The sequence below is a fragment of the Phyllostomus hastatus genome, unplaced genomic scaffold (assembly GCF_019186645.2).
Source record: "Phyllostomus hastatus isolate PE091 unplaced genomic scaffold, TTU_PhHast_1.1 phas_contig_148, whole genome shotgun sequence".
NCBI classification, from domain to species: Eukaryota; Metazoa; Chordata; class Mammalia; order Chiroptera; family Phyllostomidae; genus Phyllostomus; species Phyllostomus hastatus.
This window is the reverse complement of record NW_025333607.1, coordinates 13,614,079-13,636,331: the sequence shown is the minus strand read 5'-3', so window position 1 is coordinate 13,636,331 and position 22,253 is coordinate 13,614,079. Positions and strand designations below refer to the sequence as shown.

The 22,253-nt window shown below is 55.2% G+C and overlaps 2 protein-coding genes across 2 annotated transcripts in view; one reads left to right on the top strand and one right to left on the bottom strand.

Moving 5' to 3' along the window:
• SUSD4 (sushi domain containing 4) overlaps positions 1 to 11,085 on the bottom strand; it is an 88,823-nt gene extending 77,738 nt beyond the window's left edge. The window contains exons 1-2 of the mRNA XM_045817866.1: positions 10,601 to 11,085; positions 9,800 to 9,985 (exon numbers count right to left, since the gene is read on the bottom strand). Coding sequence (XP_045673822.1) covers positions 9,800 to 9,950 — 151 coding nt within the window. The 5' untranslated portion in view covers positions 9,951 to 9,985; positions 10,601 to 11,085. The remainder of the gene's footprint in view (positions 1 to 9,799; positions 9,986 to 10,600) is intronic.
• A 9,017-nt stretch (positions 11,086 to 20,102) lies between these two features.
• On the top strand, positions 20,103 to 22,007 carry CCDC185 (coiled-coil domain containing 185). The gene has a single exon (XM_045859417.1). The coding sequence runs from the start codon at positions 20,103 to 20,105 to the stop codon at positions 22,005 to 22,007; it is 1,905 nt and encodes a 634-aa protein (XP_045715373.1).
• The last annotated feature ends 246 nt before the right edge of the window (positions 22,008 to 22,253 follow it).

Here is a 22,253-nt window from a genome sequence, read left to right as displayed (position 1 = left end):
GTGAAGGCCAGCCGCAGGGACCCGCCCAGCACACCTGAGGGGAGAGCGAGGACTAGGTAGGTACAGCAGGTGCAATTTGAATTTTGCCCCCTGCCCTTGTCTTTCTGGGTCAACGGACCACCCTTAGTGCGGCATGTCCTGGAACCTGTAGTGACCGTGAGGCCACCTTGCCCTTCAGCTGCAGGAGAACAACTGTGTCTGTCCATCTTCCTCCAGGAACAGCGCTGCACACATAGAGCTTGCATGTACACGGAAGGCCCAGGGAGAGCCGGGCTCGGCACACCCTCGTGCGTTTCCGTGGAAGTCAGCTTCTGCTACCGCACCAAGAACACGACCCAGTTTAGCAGCAACATCAACACAGCAGGTACCGGAGAAAATGCCCACCATTAGAAGGCTGAGGCACGTGGGAGGTGAGATGAACACAAGCCATGTCGTGAAGTGCAGGCAGAGACCAGTCACCAGCTCTGCCGCGGAGGAAAGCCGCTGGTAGCCACGCCGCAAGAAGGGAACTGAGAGAGAACAATCCTGACGGCAGATTCGCGGGAACCGGCCCTTGGATGGGGCCGTGATTCACCCGAGGCACAAAGGCGACTGACTGCTACAGAGACGGGGCAGGTTCACGCCCAGTTGTAGCTCCTCTGGGTGTTTGGGGAGCCCCCAGAGAACTGGGTCCTCCTTCATCTGGCGAGGACAAAGGGCAGAGTCTCTGCACCCTCATGACCATGTAAACGAAATCCGCAGAGGCAGACTGGGGTGGCCGAGGCGGGGGATGCCCAGCTACCTCACGAAACCATGCAAGAACCTATTCTGTTCACCCGAAACCCGAGATCAGGTCTCATTTTAAGGACTCCTTCTCCAAACCAGACCCCGACATTCCAGGAGCCCACCTGTGGCAAAGCACTGGAAGACGGGGGCCCAAAAGAGGCTGCAGTGGGGTGTCCTGGGCTTGCTGGCCGGCTGCTGTCCTGAAGGGCTCAGAGGCCTGCACGTAGACAGAAGACTGCCAGGCATCCCCGCCAAAGACGAGGAATCCCAAGATCTGCAGCCCACAGAGTCCCAGGAGCAGCATCCCACCTGCAGAGCTATAAAGAGATTCCCAAGAATTAGAGCCAGCCGGCAGCTGGAAGGGAGGGGAGGGGAGGCACCCAACCTGGATAAAGCACTCAGTGATGCTCCAGATCTGAAGGCAGCTCCCTGTTCATCCCACCGCGCTCCCTGGGGCTGCAGACGCTGGCCCGCTGTGCCCAGATGCTCCCAGCAGCACAGGTGCCACGCAGGGTACGGGGGAGGCACAGAGGGACACAGAGCACCGGACTCCCTCACCGGCCCTCGGAAGCCCCTGTAGTGAGTCGCTCGCCTGCCTCACATGTTCCGTTTCTCCACCCCGCACCCAACCCCCAGGCTTCTGTGAGCCCACAAACGGGACTGGCTGGGCTTGGGCCAACAGCTCCCGAGGAGTTCCTCGCCACGGCACAGGGACCTTCTGCACCTCCAGACGAGACTGTTCACCAAGCACACACAGTTTGCACAGAGCACAGGCTGGCACATCCCGTTTTGCAGCAGAAGAGCCCCTCCGGCTGCCTGACATCCTGTCCGCACAAAACGAGCTTTCACGGGTCAGGACCTGCACGTGGGGAGGCGTCCGCATGCCGTGCGGGGCATTCCTGAGCCTCCCCGCCGCGACTGGGGGAAGCAAAGGGCAAAGACGGCCCCGGGCGCTGCGCGGAGACAGGTGTCCTTCCAGATTGTTTTGTATTTATCAAACGCCTGGTCTCCTGACCCTGCCTCCTCTGTCCGCGCACATCCCGCCCCCTGGGAAGTGCGGAGCAGCAGCCCTGTTGCTCCTGATTTTCAGGTGGAGAAACCAAAGCTTGGAGAGGTTAAGTGACTCGCTGCAGAGGTGACGGAGCTAGTCACAGGGTGGGGGGAGGGGGGCTGAGGGGTGATCACTCTCTGACAATCGCGCCTTTGAAGCATCACCGACAGCTGGAGAAGATGAGTCTTTGAAGGGCCGGAGGGCGGGGCTGCCAAAGGCCCGTGCAGGAAGGACACACACGGGCAGCAGTGAGCCCCAGCGAAGTCCCAGTGCCCCAGGCGTGCGGAAGGGGCCACAGCAGGGAGGAAGCCCTCCAGCCACCGTCATTACACTCATGCCCAGGGTCCCCTCTGCTCCGCATCCCCAGAGGGGAAGTACCCAAAGCCTCCCATGAACCCCGGTTCTCCCAGTGAAGGCTGGAGAAGATTCTGACTCTTCGCAGCCAAGTCTCAGAGACCACCATGCAGACCCACCACCCTCCCGGCCACAGCCTTGCCCGCCCCTTCCTGGCCCCGCTCTCCTCTGGGTCCAGTGGTGTGGGCCTCCTGAGCTCAGGGTAGCTAACACCACCCTAATAGTATCATAAGAATGAATCTCCTGCCCCCAAATCAGAGTGGGCAAACGACAGCCAGGATCAAGTTCTCTTGCCGTTGCATTTTTGCCAGCACTGATCATCAGCACAACGGCCCGTCCTCCTTACTGGCTTCTCCTCTGGACGCTTAAATGTGCGTGTTTCCTGAGCATCACCCTCCAACCCTCTCCCTGGCTCCTTGCACTCTGTTCCCGGGGAAGCCCCACCCCACCCGCAGCCCCAGCAGGGCAGGCAGCCCCCCTACATAGACCGCACACAAATCTGTGTCTCCGGCTCTCATCACTCTCCAGGGCACCCGAGCGCGTTTCCAACTGCGTGATGGACGGCGGCGCCCAGATGGATGTCCCGCAGGCCACGCCAGCCTCCTCATTCAAAACGAACTCATTAGCCTCCCTCCAGATGACCACTGCAGGGGCTCCAAGAGCCACTCTCCCTCCGCCCCCTCAGCCAGCCAGCTGTCTGGCTCTGGCCTCTGTTTCACGGGCATTTATTCCTCTCCGTTAAAGCCCTCCTCGCGTCCCTCCTGGGCCAGTGCAAGAGCGTCCTCACTGGCCCCCGCTGGAATCTAAGTTCCCCGAGGGCGGGGCTTGGTTCTTTGTTTCTGTACCCGCCCTCCGCTGAGTCAAGGTGGGTGCACAATGACGTCGTCAATGAGGAAGGGCCTCTCGATCTCGCCCCCATCTCCCACGCTGCTAAAAAATCCTCTTCTGAAACGAAGAGCCCATCAGGCCGGACCCCTGCAGACCACTCTGCAGGCCCCCGGCCGAGTGCCGTGTAACCTTCCAACACCCGCGCCCGGTACATGGCTGCCACGTGAGTCCCACCGGCCTGGCCTGTCTCTTCTCTCCCCAAAGTCTCTGCCCTTCGCCAAGGCTGCCCTGAGCTGGCCCCCGCCTCCGATGCTCATCCTTCCCCACTCTGAGCCTCGGCTTCTGCTCTCCTCTCTCCTGAGAAATCACCTCTCACCACCTGCTCTGCCTGGAAAATGATTCTATCGCTGAAGACTTAGGGGAGGGAGAGTGGGGGGACCGGGTGGAAAAGGTGAAGGGATTGAGGAGTACAGATTGGTTGTTTTGGCACAGTCACGGGGATGTAAAGCACAGCCCGGGGAGTACAGTCCATAATGCTCTACCGACGGCGTGTGGCGCCAGATGGGTGCGGGGTTTGTGGGGACGAACGCTCAGGTAATTATGCAACGTCTAATCCCTGGGGTGAACACCTGAAGCTAATATAATAATGTATCAGCATGTCAACTATAACTGAAAAGCAAGGATGATTTAATCACGGGGAGAAAAAGACTCAGCTCAAATGTCGCCCTCTTGGGCTGCCGTAGGACCCGGGATGCCGTGTCATGACGCAGAGTCCTAGGGGGCTGCGGGGACCAAGGATCGGCGACCACCTAGTGATCTCGATACCCGCATCCATCTCGGCCTGCCGCACGGGGCGTCACGATGCACTCGTCACCTTACACCCTTCCGGGGTGAAGGAAGCTCCCGGAAGCCCTCAGCACGGTGAAAAGGGCGAGCATCCACTACCAGTTCGTGGGTGACGACGTCGGTACCTCAACTAACTACGCTTTCCCCGTCAACGCGTTTGATCCTCGCGACCACCACGCGAGGCTGGCGGTGCAGTGTTATTCCCACTTCGCAGCTGGGGAGGATAAAACTGAGGCAGAAGTTAGGGCACTGCCACGTAGCCAGTGGGGGACGGAAGCAAGTGGCCGCCTGTACTTACTACTGGACATGATTACACCTCTCCGGCTCTCTGCCTCAAGAAACTAAAATATATCTTCCTCTAAGTCATTACGATAAGCAAATGAGCAGCTCCTCCCTACAAAACAATGGTGTAGACAGAAAGATGACAGAAAAAAAAAAACAAAAAACGAAAAAAAGGTGCCCCACTGCCAAATGGAAAACTCCAGGCACGCCCTTGAAAGGCCACGCAGTAATTCAGAACTGGATTGTTCTATACTGAAGGAACTCAAGTCTCTAAAAACCCTCTTTCCCTATTTTGTCTACGTATAATTTAAACACAGAGGTGGCTCCAATCAGCCATCGAGTACCTGCTGTCATCCTATGGCTTACATTTGCAGATGTATCCCCCAAAAGAAGCTGTTAAAACGCATCCTCGGAGGGGATTCTAACACTGAGACTCAGGGGGAGTTAACAGCAGCCGTATCTAATAGAGTAATGGACAGCCTCGCACAGGATTAATCCTCCAAACCCACCGCATGTCCACCGAGCAAGCAGGACCTGGTGTTTCTTGCCGGGGGAGAATTAGAATCTTCTGAGGTTAAGCGTTCAGGGAGGCCCCTAAGACTCCTTCTGTACACTGAGGATCTGAATTTGGAAACCAGCTGGGTTGTAACCAAGTTGTACACGCACAGATTTTACAGAACCCACTGCAAGAACAGATGTCATCTCTTTCTTAAAAGAACCTTCCTGTCACTGGTTCTCCCAATTCAATCACTTGTATCTTCGATAAATCCAATCAGACCAAAGAAACAAGGTCTTCTTGGATTTTGTTACTTCGAGAAAAGGGAATATGGCCCGTGAGTGACCCTCACTGTGTAGACTGGAATTACCCATGCAGGTAATTCCAGGAGATTAAAGTCACCGATTTCAAACGGAAACACGAGACAGCCAGGTCGAACCTTGATTTCCAAAAGCGAACCTTACTTATCCTCCCTTGAAGAGCTCCATTGAATGGGATAACGATGAAATGATCATTGGTCAAGTTTACGGAGCTCGGCGATCCCTCTCACTCCTCAGAATCAAAGTCTGGAGACCAGGCTTTCATTCCGAGGGTTCACTCTCGTGCCAGCCGCAGCCCCTGCCCCGTGGGGGCCTGCAAGTGCCTTCCCCCTGGCATGGGGCACTAGGGGTAACGGAGGCTTTTTTTCCACCACCGTGTGTCCAAGTTCACCGTCAGGCCCAAATAACGTCAAGGATCGTTTTTGCTATACTTCTCTCGTGTCCCCAGTTTACCTTGTTTAAAATTAATAAAGCAATTACAGTCTTCTCAATTAAAAAGCTATTTTAAATGCACTTTTAACTCTCGTTCATGAGCAACTTGCTTAATTATTTCTATTTGTTTCTCTTCTTGAGTGGGTAATTTCTTCTGTCTTAAGAGTAGCACGGGATTCTTTTTCTTAAAAAAGAGGAAACTGGGCCAGAATTTCCCCTAGAACTTAGTATCTTGGGCCCCTACCATCAAACCCTGGACAGCAGAGTAAGCAAGACCACTCCCACAGACCATCTTCTCCAATTCTTACTTGGAAGTCAACCTCTTTGATGGACCTTGAGGGTGTTATGCTAAGTGAAGTAAGGCAGACAGGGGAAGACAAACCCCACACTATGTCACCTGCGTGTGGAATCTCAAAAACAAAATAAACAAACAAAACAGAAACAAACTCACAGACACAGAGAACAAATTGGTGGTCGCCAGATGGGAGCGGGGTTGGAGGGGCGAGGGGAGAAAGGCAAAGGGGTTGAGCAGTACAAGTTGCTGGTTATAAAGATAATCACGCCAAGCACAGCCCAGGGAGCATGGTCAATGATGTTGCAATGAGTATGCGTGGTGTCAGATGGGCACTAGATTCACCACGGTGACTGCTTGGTCAGGTACACAAATGTCTCAGCATTATGTTGTGCCCCTGAAACTGATACAATATCGTATGGCAGCTGGAATGGGAAAGTGAATAAAATGCTTTGTTCTTTCAGGGAAACCTTCGGGGTGCTCCAACCGCCTCCCCCTCCCTCAGAGCCCAGCCTAGGCACCGCCTTTTCTTGGGAGCCCTCCCTGATTTCTCTCCAACCTCCAAGACCCCCTCCAAGCGGAAGTGGCCTCAGGTGCCACGACACTCTTGCATGTTGTCACCACCCTTGTTCATTCTTTCCTAAGCGGTGTGGCAGTAATTTGGGGACCTTTTTTCTTGCTGTCAACCAGCACTGAGCACCTTCCATGCGTCTAACGCTGTCTCGGGCGCCTGGGACACAAAAATGAAGGAAGGTGGGGTCCTGGCCATTGGGGAGCTTATGGTCTGGTGGATGAGACACCAGGAAGGAGGGTTATATATACCCCGTGCAGTAGAAGGGGGTCCAGGGGAGGGGAGAATGCAGTGACCAGGGAAGTTACTGAACAGATGAGGGCATTTGTGTTGGGTCTTGAGGAGACGTTTGTTCGTGGGGCAAAACATAAATAAAGGTTCTTCCAGGTGAAAGGAGTATCATAGACCTCTGTGCTTGGAACAGGCACTCGATACGCCTTGAGGGAGTGAGGCAAAAGCCCAGGTCATTACAGCACCGTCAAAGCCCTTCCTCACCACCACCGCTGCCTTTACAGAGCAAGCACCTACGTGATTTCCATCCCTCCCACCCACCCTGCAAGGCAGGCAGCACCATCCTCATTGAACAGGGCTTTCAAAGGCCCCAAAGCTCTCAGGGAGCAGCCTGGGCCTGGGTTCCTGAGAACACCGGGATGTGCTAAGGAGCCCGTCTTCAAGGACCGGTGTACGGAGCAAACGGTGTATGGAGCAAACTCTTACTCTTTTCCCCTATGCCCCAACTCCCCCCAAATCCTGCCTCTGTGGACAGGAACTGGGATGGGGGAAGAGAGAATCAGCCCAGCCGGGCTCCACGCAGATGCTGGAAGCAGCAGGGACCGGCGTCTCCCAATCCACCTGATTGTCAGTGGTCTCTGGGTGTTTGGTCTCCGTGGCCCCCAGTGAAGGCTGCCTTCCTAATTCACAAAAGACAGCCTGGGAAGAGCCACCCCAAAGTCGCCTGAGGCCAATTCGGGCTCCTGCAAGCTCTCCCTCCCGGGGCTCAGCGAACTGAATTGAATCTCTGGGGTTGGAGGACAAAACATTTCCTTTTTGATAAGAGTCCTTTTCCCCGCCTTTCTTCATCTGATCATTTTCTCAATTTCTCCCTTTCTTAGTCCAGGCTTTTCCGTCATACTTGTACTGGGCACAGGCTTTTTTCCTCCCAGCGGAGGCTATCAGAGCTTGCTATTGTGGTGTTCCTCTTCCACGGAAAGCAACCAAAAATGAAAATCCACATTTCAGAGCAGTGCCTCTTAAATATGCACCTTTCGTTGTCGATAAAGTAGAGGCGAGCGCTCTCGGAAGGCTGATTTCCAGCTCCGTGTCTCCCCTGGAGGTTAGACTCCGGGAACACCTGCCCCACCCCCAGGCCATCTGCACCTGGGCGCCCGAGAGGGACGGCCGGAACTCCTGTGCCGGACTGGCTGATCTGGAGGAACCCCTCGGCTTTGGTCTACAGAGGCGCTGACGAAGTGCGGTCCTTGGGCCAGGAACAAGGACCTCGCCTGCGAACCGGTTGGAAATGCAGACCCTCAGGCCCCAGCCCTGACCAGCTGAGCCAGAGTCTGCCTTTGAGCAACATCCTAGGTTGGTTTCTAGGCACAGTCAAATTTTAGAAGCACAGATCTAGAACTGAAGTAAATTTCCTCTTATTACCACCCTGGGCCCCCGCCCTCTGGGTTTCTTCCCTAGGAAAGGCATCTCTGAAGAGTGAACTCCACAGGATAGCCCCACCCACACTGTGTATTCACAGAGGAATTCTGAAATTATAAGTGTTCTTCCGGAACTCAGACCCGGGATCTGAAGGAGTTCCAGATGGAACAGTGGGAGCCCCTAAAAAGGGAGACCTCTGAAACAGAGAGGCGACAGCAACTCTCCTTCCCTGCTTCATCCTCAAAGCTCTGGATCTTTCTGCCCGATGCCCCCTCCCCTGGGAAGAGACGCATCCAGGGCATGATGGTGGGTGACTAATGTGAGGCCGAGGGGGCCGCGCTGCGCCCCGAGATCCGGAGCAAGCGGCAGAACCCAGAACACAGCCTCCAAGTCTGGGCCGTGCTCAGACCTCACACCTGCGATATCGACCCTCAAAACGCACGTGGGCGCACGCGGATGACTCTGTTCCCTCCCCGGGAGGGGGAGAGGCCACGTGGACCCGGTCTGGGGCGATGGAAACTTAGACAGAAGGCAAGAGAAGAGAAGGGGGAAGGAAATGAGTCATCTCGGCCCCATGCGGCCCTGCCCACCGGCGCAGCTCGCGGGTCCAGGGCTCGGCCCAGGCTCCGACCAGAGCCCCACACGGGTGCTGTCGTGGCACTGCATTTGAACTTGCCCTCTGTGAAGAGGGAGCCTGCCTCAGAGACAGTACCATAAAAATAAGAGCACCAAAGAAGTTACCTTTTGGGGGAAAAAAAGAAATCAAAACCCCAAACAGGACCCCCCTCCAAAGCACGGGTCTCCTCACCAGTTCTGCCTGGTGCACAGCAGACAGTGCCTTTCCCGTCATCTCTAAGGGCGAGGCCTGCCTTATTGATGGCTCCGTGCTAAGTCCCAACTTGCTACTACCCTCCCCCACTTCTGCTAATGTTTCTTTTTTTTCCCATTTTCACCTTGGAATTCTCCAAAAGAGCAATATCTTAATGCACTAAAATGGTGTATACATATCAATCAATACCTGTTTTTCCTCCAATTATAACTTATTTACATGTGAACGGTATCTCGGCCCCGGAACCTGGTTCTGTCCTTTCAACACGGACACATCTGCAAGCTCTCACGGAAACCATGGAGAGGACAGCGGTGACGGGCAGCGGTGGACCGGGGAGGCAGAGACATTCTCAGGCTCTGAAATGCAGGCGGGACCTCCGTCTCTCCCACTCCCCCCAAACCGAGGATGTTACAGGGTTGCCGCCTCTGGGGTCTGAGGTTAACCTGCACCCCAGCCAGCTTCCACCTCATACGAAAGCACTGGACTTGGCTCCCCCTGTAACTCAGGCTGGAGAAGCCAAGCAATCCTCCAGAAACGCATCTGAAAAAACCCCTCCCCACCCCCGACATGCACAGGCATGCCTGCACACGCCACCTCCCAAGGAGAGAGAAAGTTAACTTCCCAGTGAACCAGTCCTGCAGCCGGCCCGGCCTTGTTCTCAGCAGACCCTTTGCATGCACGAAGGGGGTCTTGCAACCGAAACCTGCCCCCTGTCTGCTGAGGGCGTAGACGAGGGGTCCACAAGCACCCACGATCCACAAATCTCTCTCCCTCTCTCTCTCTCTGCCAAAGTGGGATAACAGGCCAGCCTTATTGTCTTCCCTTCAGAGAAGGCAGGCTGGGCAGCTGATGGGAAGCTCCAGACAGAAGACTGCGGGTATGAGGCTGTGCAGGCTCCAGAGGAATTTGGGGGGAACTCCAGCAGCTTAGAAAAAGGATGGTCTTAGGCTGGGACACAGGGGCTCCTCCGGTTCTCAGGTACCCCAGAAGTCTGGGTATAGGGGGGAGTGGCGGGGCTGTCCTGCCGGCCAGCCTCCCCCTCCCTGTCGTCCTGGCCCCCCTGGTCGCAGCAGAGTCACTCACCGCCCGTGAGCTGTGCAGGGCCGAAGCACAGGGCCAGCTGAAACCACAGGATCACGGCCAAGAGTCTCTGGGGGGACTGAGGCTGCTGCTGTTGCTGCTGCTGCTGTTCTAGAAATCCATCTCCATGGCTCGGGTTCATTCCATAATACATCTTTCATCCACAGAGGGCATCCGGCTTGCAAGAGTCTGCAACCAGGAACCGACACGACAATACCCCTGGCTGCCTGGGCTCCGGGGCCACGCTTCCGCTCCTCAGCCATGGGACTCGGGGATGGGGGGCGGGGGTGGAGCTCGGCTTCCCCGGCTCCAGGCTCTATCCGAGGTCCTCTCCCACCCCTCCTCCCACGGCGAGATCCCCCCAGCGCGGGTTGAGTAACAGCCGCGGCGGGATGCTGCGCGTGCGGGGAGGGATGGAGGAGGGGAGGGAGGGCCCGGGGTAGCGCACGTTGGCTCTGCGCCGGTCCCCGGGATCCAGCGGCAGTGACCATGAGGGGAAAGTCTAAAGCCTTCCAGTGTCTCGGGGCCGAAAAAAACACTTTTTCCTGGGCCTAGACAGGTCACTCTTAGGAATCTCACATGTGGCACCCGATCCCCCAGGATACTTCTCTGGTTTACCCCAGGATGAGGACGAGTCCTATTGCCCGGTCCCCAATGAAATTGCCCTGCGCCGTCAAAAATAAATAATTAAATAAATGAATAAAAATCCTTCCCCGGGGGGCAGAACCGGGCACCAACTCCCCCTCCTGGGCCTGCGCGCGCCTCCCCGGGATGCAAAGCCCCTGCCGGGGCTCCGGGTCTTACCTGTGGGTCTCATGCAAGCAGCTTCCTTCCCTCCTCCGCCGCCTCCCCCCGCCAGTCTCACCCGCATCTGTGCGCGACCTCTGCTGCCGCCGCTGCGCGAGCCACAGAGACTGGAAGCCTCGGCGGCGGGGCTCCGGCTGCCCCCGCCCGCGCTCTCCCTCCCCTGGCTCCCGGAGCCGCTGGGTGCGGGGTGGTGGGGGAGGACCGCAGCCCGGCCGCGCGCCCCCGAGGAGGCGCCCGCGCTCCCGCTACCTGAGCTCGGGAGCGCGCGGCGGCGGTGGCGGCGCGGAAGGAGGGAGGTGGCAGGGGCGGAGCGGAGGCGCGCAGCGGCGGCCGCGAGGGAAGGGAACTAGAGCGGGCGGGGAGCGGGAAGGGGCCGCCGCCGCCTCCGCGACCAATCGGAAGCCTGCGCGCCTGCACCTGTCGGGGTGCGACGTGCTGGCGACCTCCCTCCCAGACGCGCGCGGGCCGGGTTGACCCCTCCCTGGCGCTGGACCGGGGTCCCCGCCTGGGCTGAGCAACAGCCAGGTGCCGGCTGCGGCCTCCAAGCGGCGTCTAGTGCCCCCAGCGCCGGCGGCGCAGCGTGGGAGAGCGCTCTGCTTTAGGCTGCTGCCGCGGCGGTGGCGCCAAACCCTGGGACGGGAGTGCTCAGCCGGGCTGGTCATGTGCCCTCGCCCTCACCCTCACCACCCCGCGCGGGGCGAGGAGGGGGAGGCGGGTGGCGGGCGCGGCCGATTGCTACAGTCTGTTTTCCAGCATTGTGGACTGTAGTCCTCCTCCCTCCCCGGAGCCAAGGTTCTGCACGCGTCCTGGCATGCCTGCCGAAGGACACTCGTCCGCCTCCCCAACTCCTTAGCTTCCGGACTTTCTGCAAACCGCCGGCGTCCTGCGCGAGGACTCTTTAAGCCGGGCGGGGGGGGCGGTGTGCACTGGTCCCACCGCACCTCCGCCCCGCTGCGCTCTCCCGTGGTCAGGGGTAGAGCGATCCGTGCGTGCCGCTGCAGAAATTTCCCTGCGGCGACAGGGCCTGTCGGGGGACTTGAGTGGGAACCCAAGGGGATCTAGGGTGTCTGTTCTCCCGGCCCCCAGTAGAGCGAGCTCGCCTCTTGGGTGATGTCTCTATGCCGTTTCCGGTGCCCGCGCTCGCCCCGTAGCGGGTGAGGTTGTGAATTCCCACTGGCTCTGGCCGCCCGCTCTCCAACCGGGGTAGTTAAGGGGTGTGTGCAAACGAGGTGATGGGGCAGGCAGCCCTTCTGAACCAGGGGCACCCCTTCGTTCCGGGGCAGTTTTCTGCTGTAAATACCGTGTTTCTGATAACGCCACCAAAGCATCCCTTGCCTCTACCGGCTTTCCCCCAACCTCCCAGACCGGTGGTAGCCTGGAAATGACGGCTTTTACTGGGTCCACTCGTACTGGGATTAACTTTAGCCAATTAACTTTCAGGACAGATTAACTTCTAGTAGCTAAATCAAACTCAGCATTTTTATTTATATTTATTTTTGCTTTGTAAAATCAGAGGGGGCAGTTTTGCACAGAATCACTTGACGATTTTGACTAACACAAGTCCCCTCGGTGCCTAAAGCCTGTACTTTGGGGCTCTGGAGTGTTAGCTGGGGGCCCTCCCACTTTCCCGAGATCCTATGACTGACCTTTACAATTTGAATACTTATTTCTTTTACTTTCTCAGTAAATTTTGTAAAGCTTTTCTGATAGCCATCAAATCAACGGAGCTCAAAAATACGTGTGGATCATGCACATCGTTTTCAGTTCCTAAGAGATACAGGGACCATGGCCGTGACCGTGGAAGGCTCTGAGGAGGGGGTTTGTCAGATCTCAGGGGCCAGGACGGCTTGTGGGGGGAGGGGGGGCAGATAGGATGCAGAGATGACATCAAGATTTAGAGTCTAGGAGACCAAGCTATAAATTGCTAATAAAAATAGGGAACACAACTGAAAAGGAGGTTTTATGACGACAGTTATGAATGTGATGTTGAATCTGAGTAGCTGGAGGGAACTCCATCTGGAAATATCCAGCAGACGGTTGGAAATTACAACGTAGGTATCTTGCAGAGGGGTCAAAGCAGGAAAAGCGGGTCCATGCATCACCCGAGTCTGTCCCTTAAAGTCACAGACTAGATGCGCTTGCCTGGGGAGGGTGCAGGGAAAAGGGCAGAGGCCCTGGACAGAAATTTTGAGAACTGCACTGTAGGAAAAGGTGGGGGAGGGGGTGCTGCGGCCAGGGAGGCCAGTCAGTAAAAAGGAGGAAGAGCAGAGATATTCACGCAGATTCCCAGCCCCTCCACACAGAACCCAATCAGTAGGCCTGCGGTGGGGTCTGGGAACATACCATCTAAAGAGCATGCCCCCTCCCTTGTCTACTGACCCCTGACCGATCACCCCAAGGCTCAGCATCTTCAGCCAGCAGCATCGCTGTCTCCTGGCTTCCGTGCGTCAAGACCTGGGGGTGTCAGCTGGGTGGCTCTGGCTGGGTGTCTCCTGAGGTTGAGGCAAGTTGTCAGCCAGGCCTCAGACATCTGCAGACTTCTTTGGGCTGGAGGATCTGAGTCTAAGGTGACAGTCCTCATCCCATGGTGCTCCAAGACAGAAAGGTGGAGACCACCATGTCTTCCATGACCCAGCCTCGGAAGTCACAGTGGTTCCTTCTGCAGAATCCCACTGGCTACACGGCTGAGTCCTACTCGCTGTGAGAGGGGGAGGCGCAGGGTGGCAGGAAACAAAACGATAGGTGTGCGAGGCAACTTGGAGGCTGACCACCTGTGTCCCTACACTCCTGGAGTTCTTTTTTTTTTAAATAGGTATAATTTTTAAAAGTCTATTGATTTTAGAGAAAGGGGAAGGGAGAGAGGGAGTGAAACATCAGTGTGAGAGAGAGACATCAATTGGTTGTCTCCCATATGCTCCCCAACCGGGAACCGAACCTGCAACCCAGCCATGTGCCCTGATTGGGAATCAAACCCCCAACCTTTTGGTGTACAGGACAACACCCCAACCAGCTGAGCTATGCTGGCCAGGGAACACCTGAATTTCTTTTTGTGCAAGTAGCTCTGGGAAAGGAAGGGGAGGAGAGGGGAGGAGAGGGGAGGGGAGGGGAGGAGAGGGGAGGGGGAGGGGAGGGGAGGGGAGGGAGGGAGGGGGAGGGAGGGAGGAGGGGAGGGGAGGGAAGGGAAGGGAAGGAAGGGAAGGGAAGGGAAGGGAAGGGAAGGGAAGGGAAGGGAAGGGAAGAGAAGGGGAAAATTCAAATAGAAGGTGGACCTCAGTGCCAAATAGGACAGAGAAGTCCAGATGAGGCTGAGAAGAGGCCAATAGATCTGGCTTCTGGGATGTCAGCCTTGGCCTTCTCAACTACAAAGGAACACTTCTAGAGAAACACAGCTTTTGTATGCGACTCGTGGTAAGAGATATACAGGGTCCAGCAGAGGTAACACCTGCTTGAGTGTGATTAGTAGGGTAATAATGAGTATAATAATTTATAGTTTTAATTTGAGCCTTTCCCCTAAAATGACCTGTGGTATGCTTGAGAGCGATATTGTTATATTATAGAATTACATGCTTATGATTTTGTAATAAAAAGAAGGGGCGTTATGTGTGCCGGACCCTGTATTTTACTTCACCACCTGGTATACAACGTATATAAAATGTTCGCATCAGATTTTCACGTAGCCCCACCCCCCAGCCCTGCACCAGACCTATACCAGCAAGGAGAGAGCCTGGTGCTCCAAGGGCGCCCTGAGTGGACAGCGGAGGATTTCACCTGGAGGGGGGTCAGAGGAAGAGCGCCATTCCAGGCGGTTCGCAGACACAGCCACCCACGGTTGCCAAGCTCCTGCTCCAGCCCCGCGGAGGGGTGGCTCTGAGTGAAAAGAACGCTCTGAGACGCTCACTGAAAATCTTTCCACAGTATGTTAAGCCTGCGGAGGCTGGAATTTGAGAGGGCTGAGGGTGCTCACCCTGCTGATGGCATCAGCGGAAGAGCCACAGCATGCCACCGTCACCGCGCATGCGCAGCCAGCGGTCACCGCACGGCGTCCATCACCAGACCGTGGTGGAGCTCTCTCCCCTCACTGACACCTTTCCAAGAAACAAGTCTCCTTGGGCGTTAAAAACTCCAGACTCAATTGTAGCAGAACAGAAAAAAAAACAGAATTTCTAAAAAGCTCACACATTCTTTTAAGTTTCAGCAAAACACCTTCTTTTAAAAAAATATCTAATATAATATCTATGTTATGTCGAGGATGATGAAGAAACAACTCCAAAGGAGATCAATTATCCAGTGCAATAGTTTTCTCAGGTTTCCATTGGGAAACTTCTTCTAATGTTTAACCTTTCAAACTATTTGTGATAAAATTTCAAAACACCGACGACTTCACTGTGCCGTTTGGGGTTTCTGTGTCACCGCTGAGTGACCCTGTAATTGCATCCGGCTATCTCCTGGTGGAAGTGAACTCACTTTCCGCTCTCAAAGTGCTTGTTTTGAGCCCTTCCTTTCTTCCACAGAATTGGTTCGTTACCCTCTCCAGACCTGAACGGCATTAAGGTTGCAAATGTGGAAAAACACCCGAGTCTGAAGATGCAACCAAACTGGAGATATTCTGAATCTGCTCCTGCTCCGCTGTCCACAGATGATTTTTGTCTGGCAGCAATTATTTGCAACGTTAGCTCCCAAGACCACACATGGAGAGGCCGGGGTGAGGCGGGATTCCATCCTGGCACCTGTGCCAGGGGATTCCATGTGCAACGCTCCACCACGTGCTCAGAGTGTGTCTGCCACCGTTTTTACACACGCGGACTCTCGTGCACATGGGCTATCTGCATTGTGGGTAAATGATTGTTTCCATGGGAACTTGACGTTCGTATTTCCCAGGCTCTTATCCCCCCCCGCCTACTTTTCTAAAAAAGAAGCTTCTGATCTACCATTTTCATCCTTAGTACTGTATTAACATAAGTTTTTCATTTACTGCCCCGAGTGTTTACATAAGGTTTTTTTTTACTGTTTTTGATGTTTTACTGTTTTTCCTGTTTTGCTATTTTTGATGAGTCCCTATCGCTCATGGGCACCTGGAGAAGGGGCCCTGTTCTGTCTTCCCAGACAGTTAGTGGCGGCACCTGTTTTCCTGGGTAGAACAGAAAAAGTAAAAGTGGGGTGTGAAGGGACCGAATCCCTATGAAACTCGACTGCAAAGCTGGATTTCAAACACTGATCATTTGCCCTGCTACCCAGGCACTGAGAAATAAAAAGCCTTCTGACCCAAATATTATCTTCTGAGAAAAGGATGATTTCAAAGCAATATATTTACATGCAATAAAGAACACCTAGGCGCTGAAAGCTGTCACGACCATGCAGTTACCTGCAGCAGTGCCAGCCAATGGAGGCACACCCTGACATATGTCACATGCCCATGTGGCTTTAAGTTCACCAGTAGCCCCATTAAAACCAGCAACATGTGAAACTGACGTGGATAATGTATTTTATTGAGTCCACTGCGTTCAAAATGCCATCTCCCCAAGGAACCAATATGAAAAACGTGCTGAAACATTTACTTCTTTTCCCATCATCAGTTTGGAAATCCAGCATGCCCTTTGTACTTGCAGTGCGCGTCCATTGGACCCGCGTTCCAGGGCTCAGCCCTGCGGGCGGCCTCTGCACACAGCAGCCCTCCGACCCATCCCGCGGCTGGGAGCTTTGCCGAGAGACAGAAGTGGAAGCGGCCGCAGTCACGTCACGGGCAGTCGTTCAGAGCAGGGGCCCCGAGCACGTTTCTGTTCCAGAGGTTAATCCCAGCCGTGGGAGGAGGTCCGCCGTGTTCGCCAAGTGAGGAGAAGAGGCCCAGGTCTCCGTCTGGCAGAAGGCCCCAGCGACGAGGCCTCCAGCGACGTGCGCGGAGGATTTCTCTGCCAAATCAAAAGGAGGCTGGTTGTTCTTAGTATCGAGGGACCGCGTGGCAGCTTAACGCTTGAAGAAACATCTCTTTCATCTCCCTCCCTCCCGGAAGAGCTGATGGTGGCTTCCCAGCTTGTCATCCTCCCAGGGGTCTTTATCAGGTGCTAAGGATGCAGGTGAGGCCGCAGCCCTGCTCACCTGGCCCCTCAGAGGAAAAGGGTATCTTCCCAGTGTGTCAGCCTCTTCCAGATGTTCTGTTTGCTGTCCTGGAAGGAGCCCGCTTGTTATTACAGCTTCGTTCACCTGATTGCCGAGATCACCGTTTTCCACGTCACCTAGACTGAAACCTCTTGTCACAGCCACTCACCATCTGCCCAGGCACCCGAGTTAGAAGCCCTCTTTCTCCAGATCCAATTCACCTTCAGGTCACAGTCCTTTGACCTTTGAACTGTCCCTTGAATCTATCCCCTTCCTGTCCACCCGCCACTGGCCCGTTTTATACTTCCTGCTTGCTGGCCCAGATCACTGAACCAAACTTCTAACTGGCCCACTCTCTCGATTCCCCTCCCCTTGCGCCCCAGTTCCTCCTCCACACCTCTGCCAGGGTGAGCTTTCTAAAGTATAGACCAAATCAGGTCACTCTTCCGGTTTCAAGACTTTTGTTGACCTCTCACTGTCCACATAGTGGATTTCCACTTTTTTATAAGCAGAACCCCAAGTGCTTTCAATGAGATGTCTCTAGAAGCCCCAGGATATGAGACAGGTAACAACTGACTACTCTGGGGACGCAGAGACAGAGACAGACGCAGAGACAGACGCAGAGACAGAGGCCTCACAACCTGCCCCAACATCCTCCAGTCCCACCCTCTCCGGGCCCAGGGCAGCTGCAAGGAATCCTGGGACTCTCTGGAACAGCCAGAACCGCACTCCTCAGTGGGAAGCCTGTGTCCCTTAGGCCCAAGGGAAGCTGGGTCCAGCCCCGCTTCTTGGCGCCCAACTTTCCCCCAAACAGCTCCCCTCCCACTCTACTCTCTCCCCGGGGTTCTGGCTCGGTCGTCTGCCCCCCTGATGCCGTGGTTTGGACGTCACGCTCACCTACTCTGCTCCCGGATGTGCTCCCCACCCCCACCCTCCCAGCACTGCTTCTCCATGACAGAGTGGCCAGACCCACATTTGGGTGAGCAAAATGTCTCACCAAGTTCTAGCCTACACGTAAGACCCTCAGGTAACAGCACAACTCAGTTCACGGCCAGGTAGCTCCTAACCTAAAGTTAAATGATTTCCTTTTCAAATTTGACCTAATTTTTTTAAGTTGCCTCCTTATAAAAATTACAAAATCACAAAATACCTTCCCTAACAATGGTGTGCGAGTGGTACTCAATGGCAAAAACAACTTATCCTCAGCTATAGCGGTGCCGCAGACTGCCCAGGAGGCCCCACCAGGCAGAGGGGGGCCCTGGAGAGGGCTCAGTGAGTCTGTGCTACCCCCTGGTTCAAGGACACGACCACCACCACTCTCTGGTGCACATCTGATCACAATTTCCTTAAAAGCACATCACCTTAGGCAGCTCGGGCTGCTGTAACAAAACACCATGGGCTAAACACTTTAAACAACAGATATTTACTTCTTACAGTCTGGAGACTAGGAAGTCCAAGATCAAGGGGCAGTCACATTCAGTTCCGGTGAGGGCCGGCTTACTGGCTTAGAGACAGCCACCTTCTGGCTGTGTCCTCTCATGGCAGACAGAGGAATCTCTGGACTCTTCTTCCTATATGAACACGAATCCCATCGTGACTTCATCTAAATCTAATTACCTATCAAAGCCCCCACCTCCAAAGGTCAACATATTGAGGGTACGGTTTCAACATATGAACTTGGCAGGGAACAAACATCCAATCCATAACATACGTGTCAATTCAAAGTGCGTCCCTGAGAGACCGCATGATGTCACGGAAAGAGAAGTGAATTTGGAGTCAACACTCCTGCCATTGACCCAGTGACCTTAGAGGAGATCAGTTAACATGGCCAGTCTCAGATTTGTCCTAAGGAAACGTCGTCCATGCTACTGGTCCCATCTAGCTGGGGTTACAGTAAACCCTCAAGGAAGGATGAGTGAAGAGGACTGGCATGAGTGAATACTCATGTTTCTTCTTTAAGGGGTGACCCTTTTTGGAGAATGTCATGCAGAACTGTTTCCTTGTTGCACGCCAGAGGGAAGTGACTTGGCCAAGGTCCAGTGGAGGACATGACAGAGTGCGGGGACCAGCCCTCCTGGGCACGCTAGTTACCCTTTACCTGAACTGTTTTAGGGCTACCTTGAGTCCATTCTTCTTTTCATAAGCTAGGAATCTGCACAAACTTGTGTAAGTTTAGTTCAGTCTCACAATTGTTAACTGAAGCCCAGCGGAACATCAACATAATATTTGTTAAACACATTACACTGCTAAGCTCCTGATACATGGTTTCATCTGGCTCTCCAGACAGCCCTGTGTCCCGCCTTTCCTGAACTTGAGGGTCAGGACCGGTAGATAATGTGCCCAAGACCACACAGGTGGAGAGGGACGGAGGAGATTCAAATCTTAAGGCTTTTCCCATTAGCCCAGGGTGCCTCAGCAAGGAAATAAATAATCCCACAAAACTGGAGAAAAAGGACAAAAAAAAACAATAAATATGGTTTCAGCCCAGTAGTCACTGATGCTGTTTCAGAATATTGTGCACACGATATTCCTATTTTTTAAAATTTTAATTGTTTTTTAAATTGTTTGATTTTTTAGATTTAAAAAAATTTTTTTTATTTATTTTATTTTTAGAGAGGGAAGGGAGGGAGATAGAGAGAGAAACATCAATGAGATAGAGAGAGAGAGAGAGAGAGAGAGAGAGAGACATCAATGTGCGATTGCTGGGGGTCATGGCCTGCAACCCAGGCATGTACCCTGACTGGGAATTGAACCTGCGACACTAATATTCCTATTTTTACGAAATCAGCAATTGCCATGAGGGGGGGAAAGGAACTGGTCTATTTCCTGCTCTAAAGTTTAAAAAAGTAAACAAAACATGATAGTAGTTAAAAAATGTCAAAAGTGTGGAACATTGTTAATATGTGTTCTCAGCCGATTAATTGGCATGCTCTGAGGAAGTGCACAGAGGTAGGGTGGGTGACCCAGAGGTCACCAAAGGATTACTCCTCAGCCACCCCTCCCCCCGCCAGTGCACCTGGCCCTTTACCCCACCTTCCTTCTGGACGTGATGCCTTCACCCAGATTCTTTCAGAAGCCTGCTAGTTTAAGGTGTGCAGATGCAAGATCAAGTTCCTGCCTAAAATACTGGTAGCGGTTCATTAAGCACCCTCAGCCTTAAAGTTCACCACTGATTTCCTACACAGTCCCCCTATCCCCTGAGCCCTCCCTCAGCCTACCGACCCCTGCTCCCCTGAGCGGTTCTAGGGAGGCGGGAGTGGGTGACGCCCCAGGAGCATTGTGAAATGGCCCCACGTCACAAGCGCCCCAACCCTCACCCGCGCATCTGAGGGCAGAGCGGGTCTCGGCAGCGCCCCCTGGAGGCCCCGGCATCCTGGTTCAGACGCTGGGCGCGCAGGGAGGGAGCATGCAGGGCACGGGCCATTTCTCCGTGCGGCCCTACCCGGACCTCTGGGAGCCCCCGCGAAGCAGCAAAGAGCGCGTGTCCTCCGCACGGCTGCGCGGGCCCAGGCGCCAGACCCAGCCGGCGCGGAGCTCCTGGGCTGGGTCTCCGGACGAGGGGAGCGAGACTGCGGCTCCCTGGCCTCCCCGACGCTGCTCGCCCACCCCACGGCCTCGCCGGCACCGGTCCCGGGACTCATCGAGGGAAAGTCGCAGCCTGAGCGATGTGGCCAGGAGGCCCCTGGACCGCGCCGGGAAGCACACGCCCCGCAGCTGGCGCGTTAAAGATGCCTGGCGGGAGCCAAGGACCCAGCCCCAATCCCTGCGGGGAAGCCAGCATAGTACGGCCTGGCCGCACCAGGCCCAGCTCTGCCAGCACTACCCTCCAGCCCAGGGAGACTCTCCCCCACCGCTCTCCGAGAGCGCTTACACTCCCCTAGGGGGAACTTCCGGGGCAGAAAAGCGGCTGAGTGGAGATTCTTGGGCAGTGCCGGTCTACAGAGGTCTAGATCGCTGGTCCCTTTCATCGGTTCCCTCGGAGAAGTCTTCCGCGCCCTCCCAAGAGTTCAGGACGCTGTCCGCTTGTGTGTACACCCCGAAGAGGGACAGCAGTGACCGTATCGGGTCATTAACCAGCCAGCACTCCCAGCCCTCCGTCTCCAGCAAGGAGTTGAAGAGCCAGCACACCCAGATACTCCAGAACACTCTGGAAGAGGCGGTAGTGTCTTCCAGGGACCAGAAGATCGTGGCCCTGGTGCTGATCCGGCTCAAGAAGGCGCAGAGGATGCGGGAGCTGCAACAGCAGGCGGCGGTGGCCTGGGAGGAGCTCAAGCGCTCGGACCAGAAGGTCCAGATGACCCTGGAGAGGGAGCGCAAGCTGCTCCTGCGCCAGAGCCGGGCCCAGTGGCAGCTGGAGAAGGAGCAGCGCAAGACTCGCCCGAGCGGGGAGCAGCGAGTCTCGCGGCTGCGGGACAGCCAAGCCAAGAACATGGTCCAGCAGGAGACCCAGGGGAAGGCGCCATCGGAGAACAGAGAGACCCAGCGCCAGGACAAGCTAGAGAGGGCCCGCCCTGAGGGCAAGCCCACCAAGCAGGGCCAGGTGCAGAGCCCCCAGAAGCAAGAGAAGACGCTGCAGGACCAGCGGGCGCAGGACAGCCTGGAGGTGCAGAAGAGGCTGGAGCAGGCTGATCGCAAGAAGCAGCCGCCCACCACCGAGGACCAGAAGAAGGTCCGGGAAGCCAATCTCAGCTCCCTGGTCAATTACCAGGCCCGGAAGGTGCTCATGGACTGCCAGGCCAAGGCCGAGGAGCTCCTGCGGAAGCTGTCCCTGGAACAGAGTTCCCAGCGGTCCCAAGAGATCCACCGGGGCCTGATTGAGGAGCGGCACCGAGAGCTGAGGGACAAGGCCCGGAGGGATGAGGAGCAGTACCAGCAAGTCAAGTTGCGCTCGGAAGAGCTGGAGGAGCAGAAGAAAGTGCGCAAGCAGCTGCTGGTGGAGCTGGCGAACCAGAGGATCCCGCAGGCCAGGAGCCACGTGCACAAGAACATCAGCGACAAAGCGCAGCACCTCCGGGAGCTCAACCTCCTGCGGGAGAAGAACCAGCACATCCTGAAGCTGAAAGCCGAGAAGGAGGAAAAGTGCCACGTCGAGGGCATCAAGGAAGCCATCAGGAAAAAGGAGGAGAGGATGGCGCAGATCTCCCGAGAGAAAGAGGCCACCTTCGAGGAATTCCAAAAGATCTCCAGGACCTCTAGAAGGGGCAACAGCGCCTTGGATCACGCAGCGGGGAAGGCCCAGCTCCTGGCTGGCCAGCACCGAGGGGGCTACTGGGAACCCGGCAGCAAAACAGTTTACAGTCCAGGCAGCTAGGATGTAGCGCCGTGATTCATTTTATAATCGGATAAGTGAGCGTTGATTTTTAAAAATATATAAAATAGCTGCAATTTCCTCTCACGAACTCGTGTACGGATTCATTTGGATAGCTGAGAATCTTGGGAATAGAAGTCTGGGGATTTTAAGAAAATCACTTGCCTTTGTGAATTTTGACTTAAATAGAATATATCCATTTAGCTCTCGAGTAATCTTAGAAGCCCACATCCGGCACAGCTTGGGGGC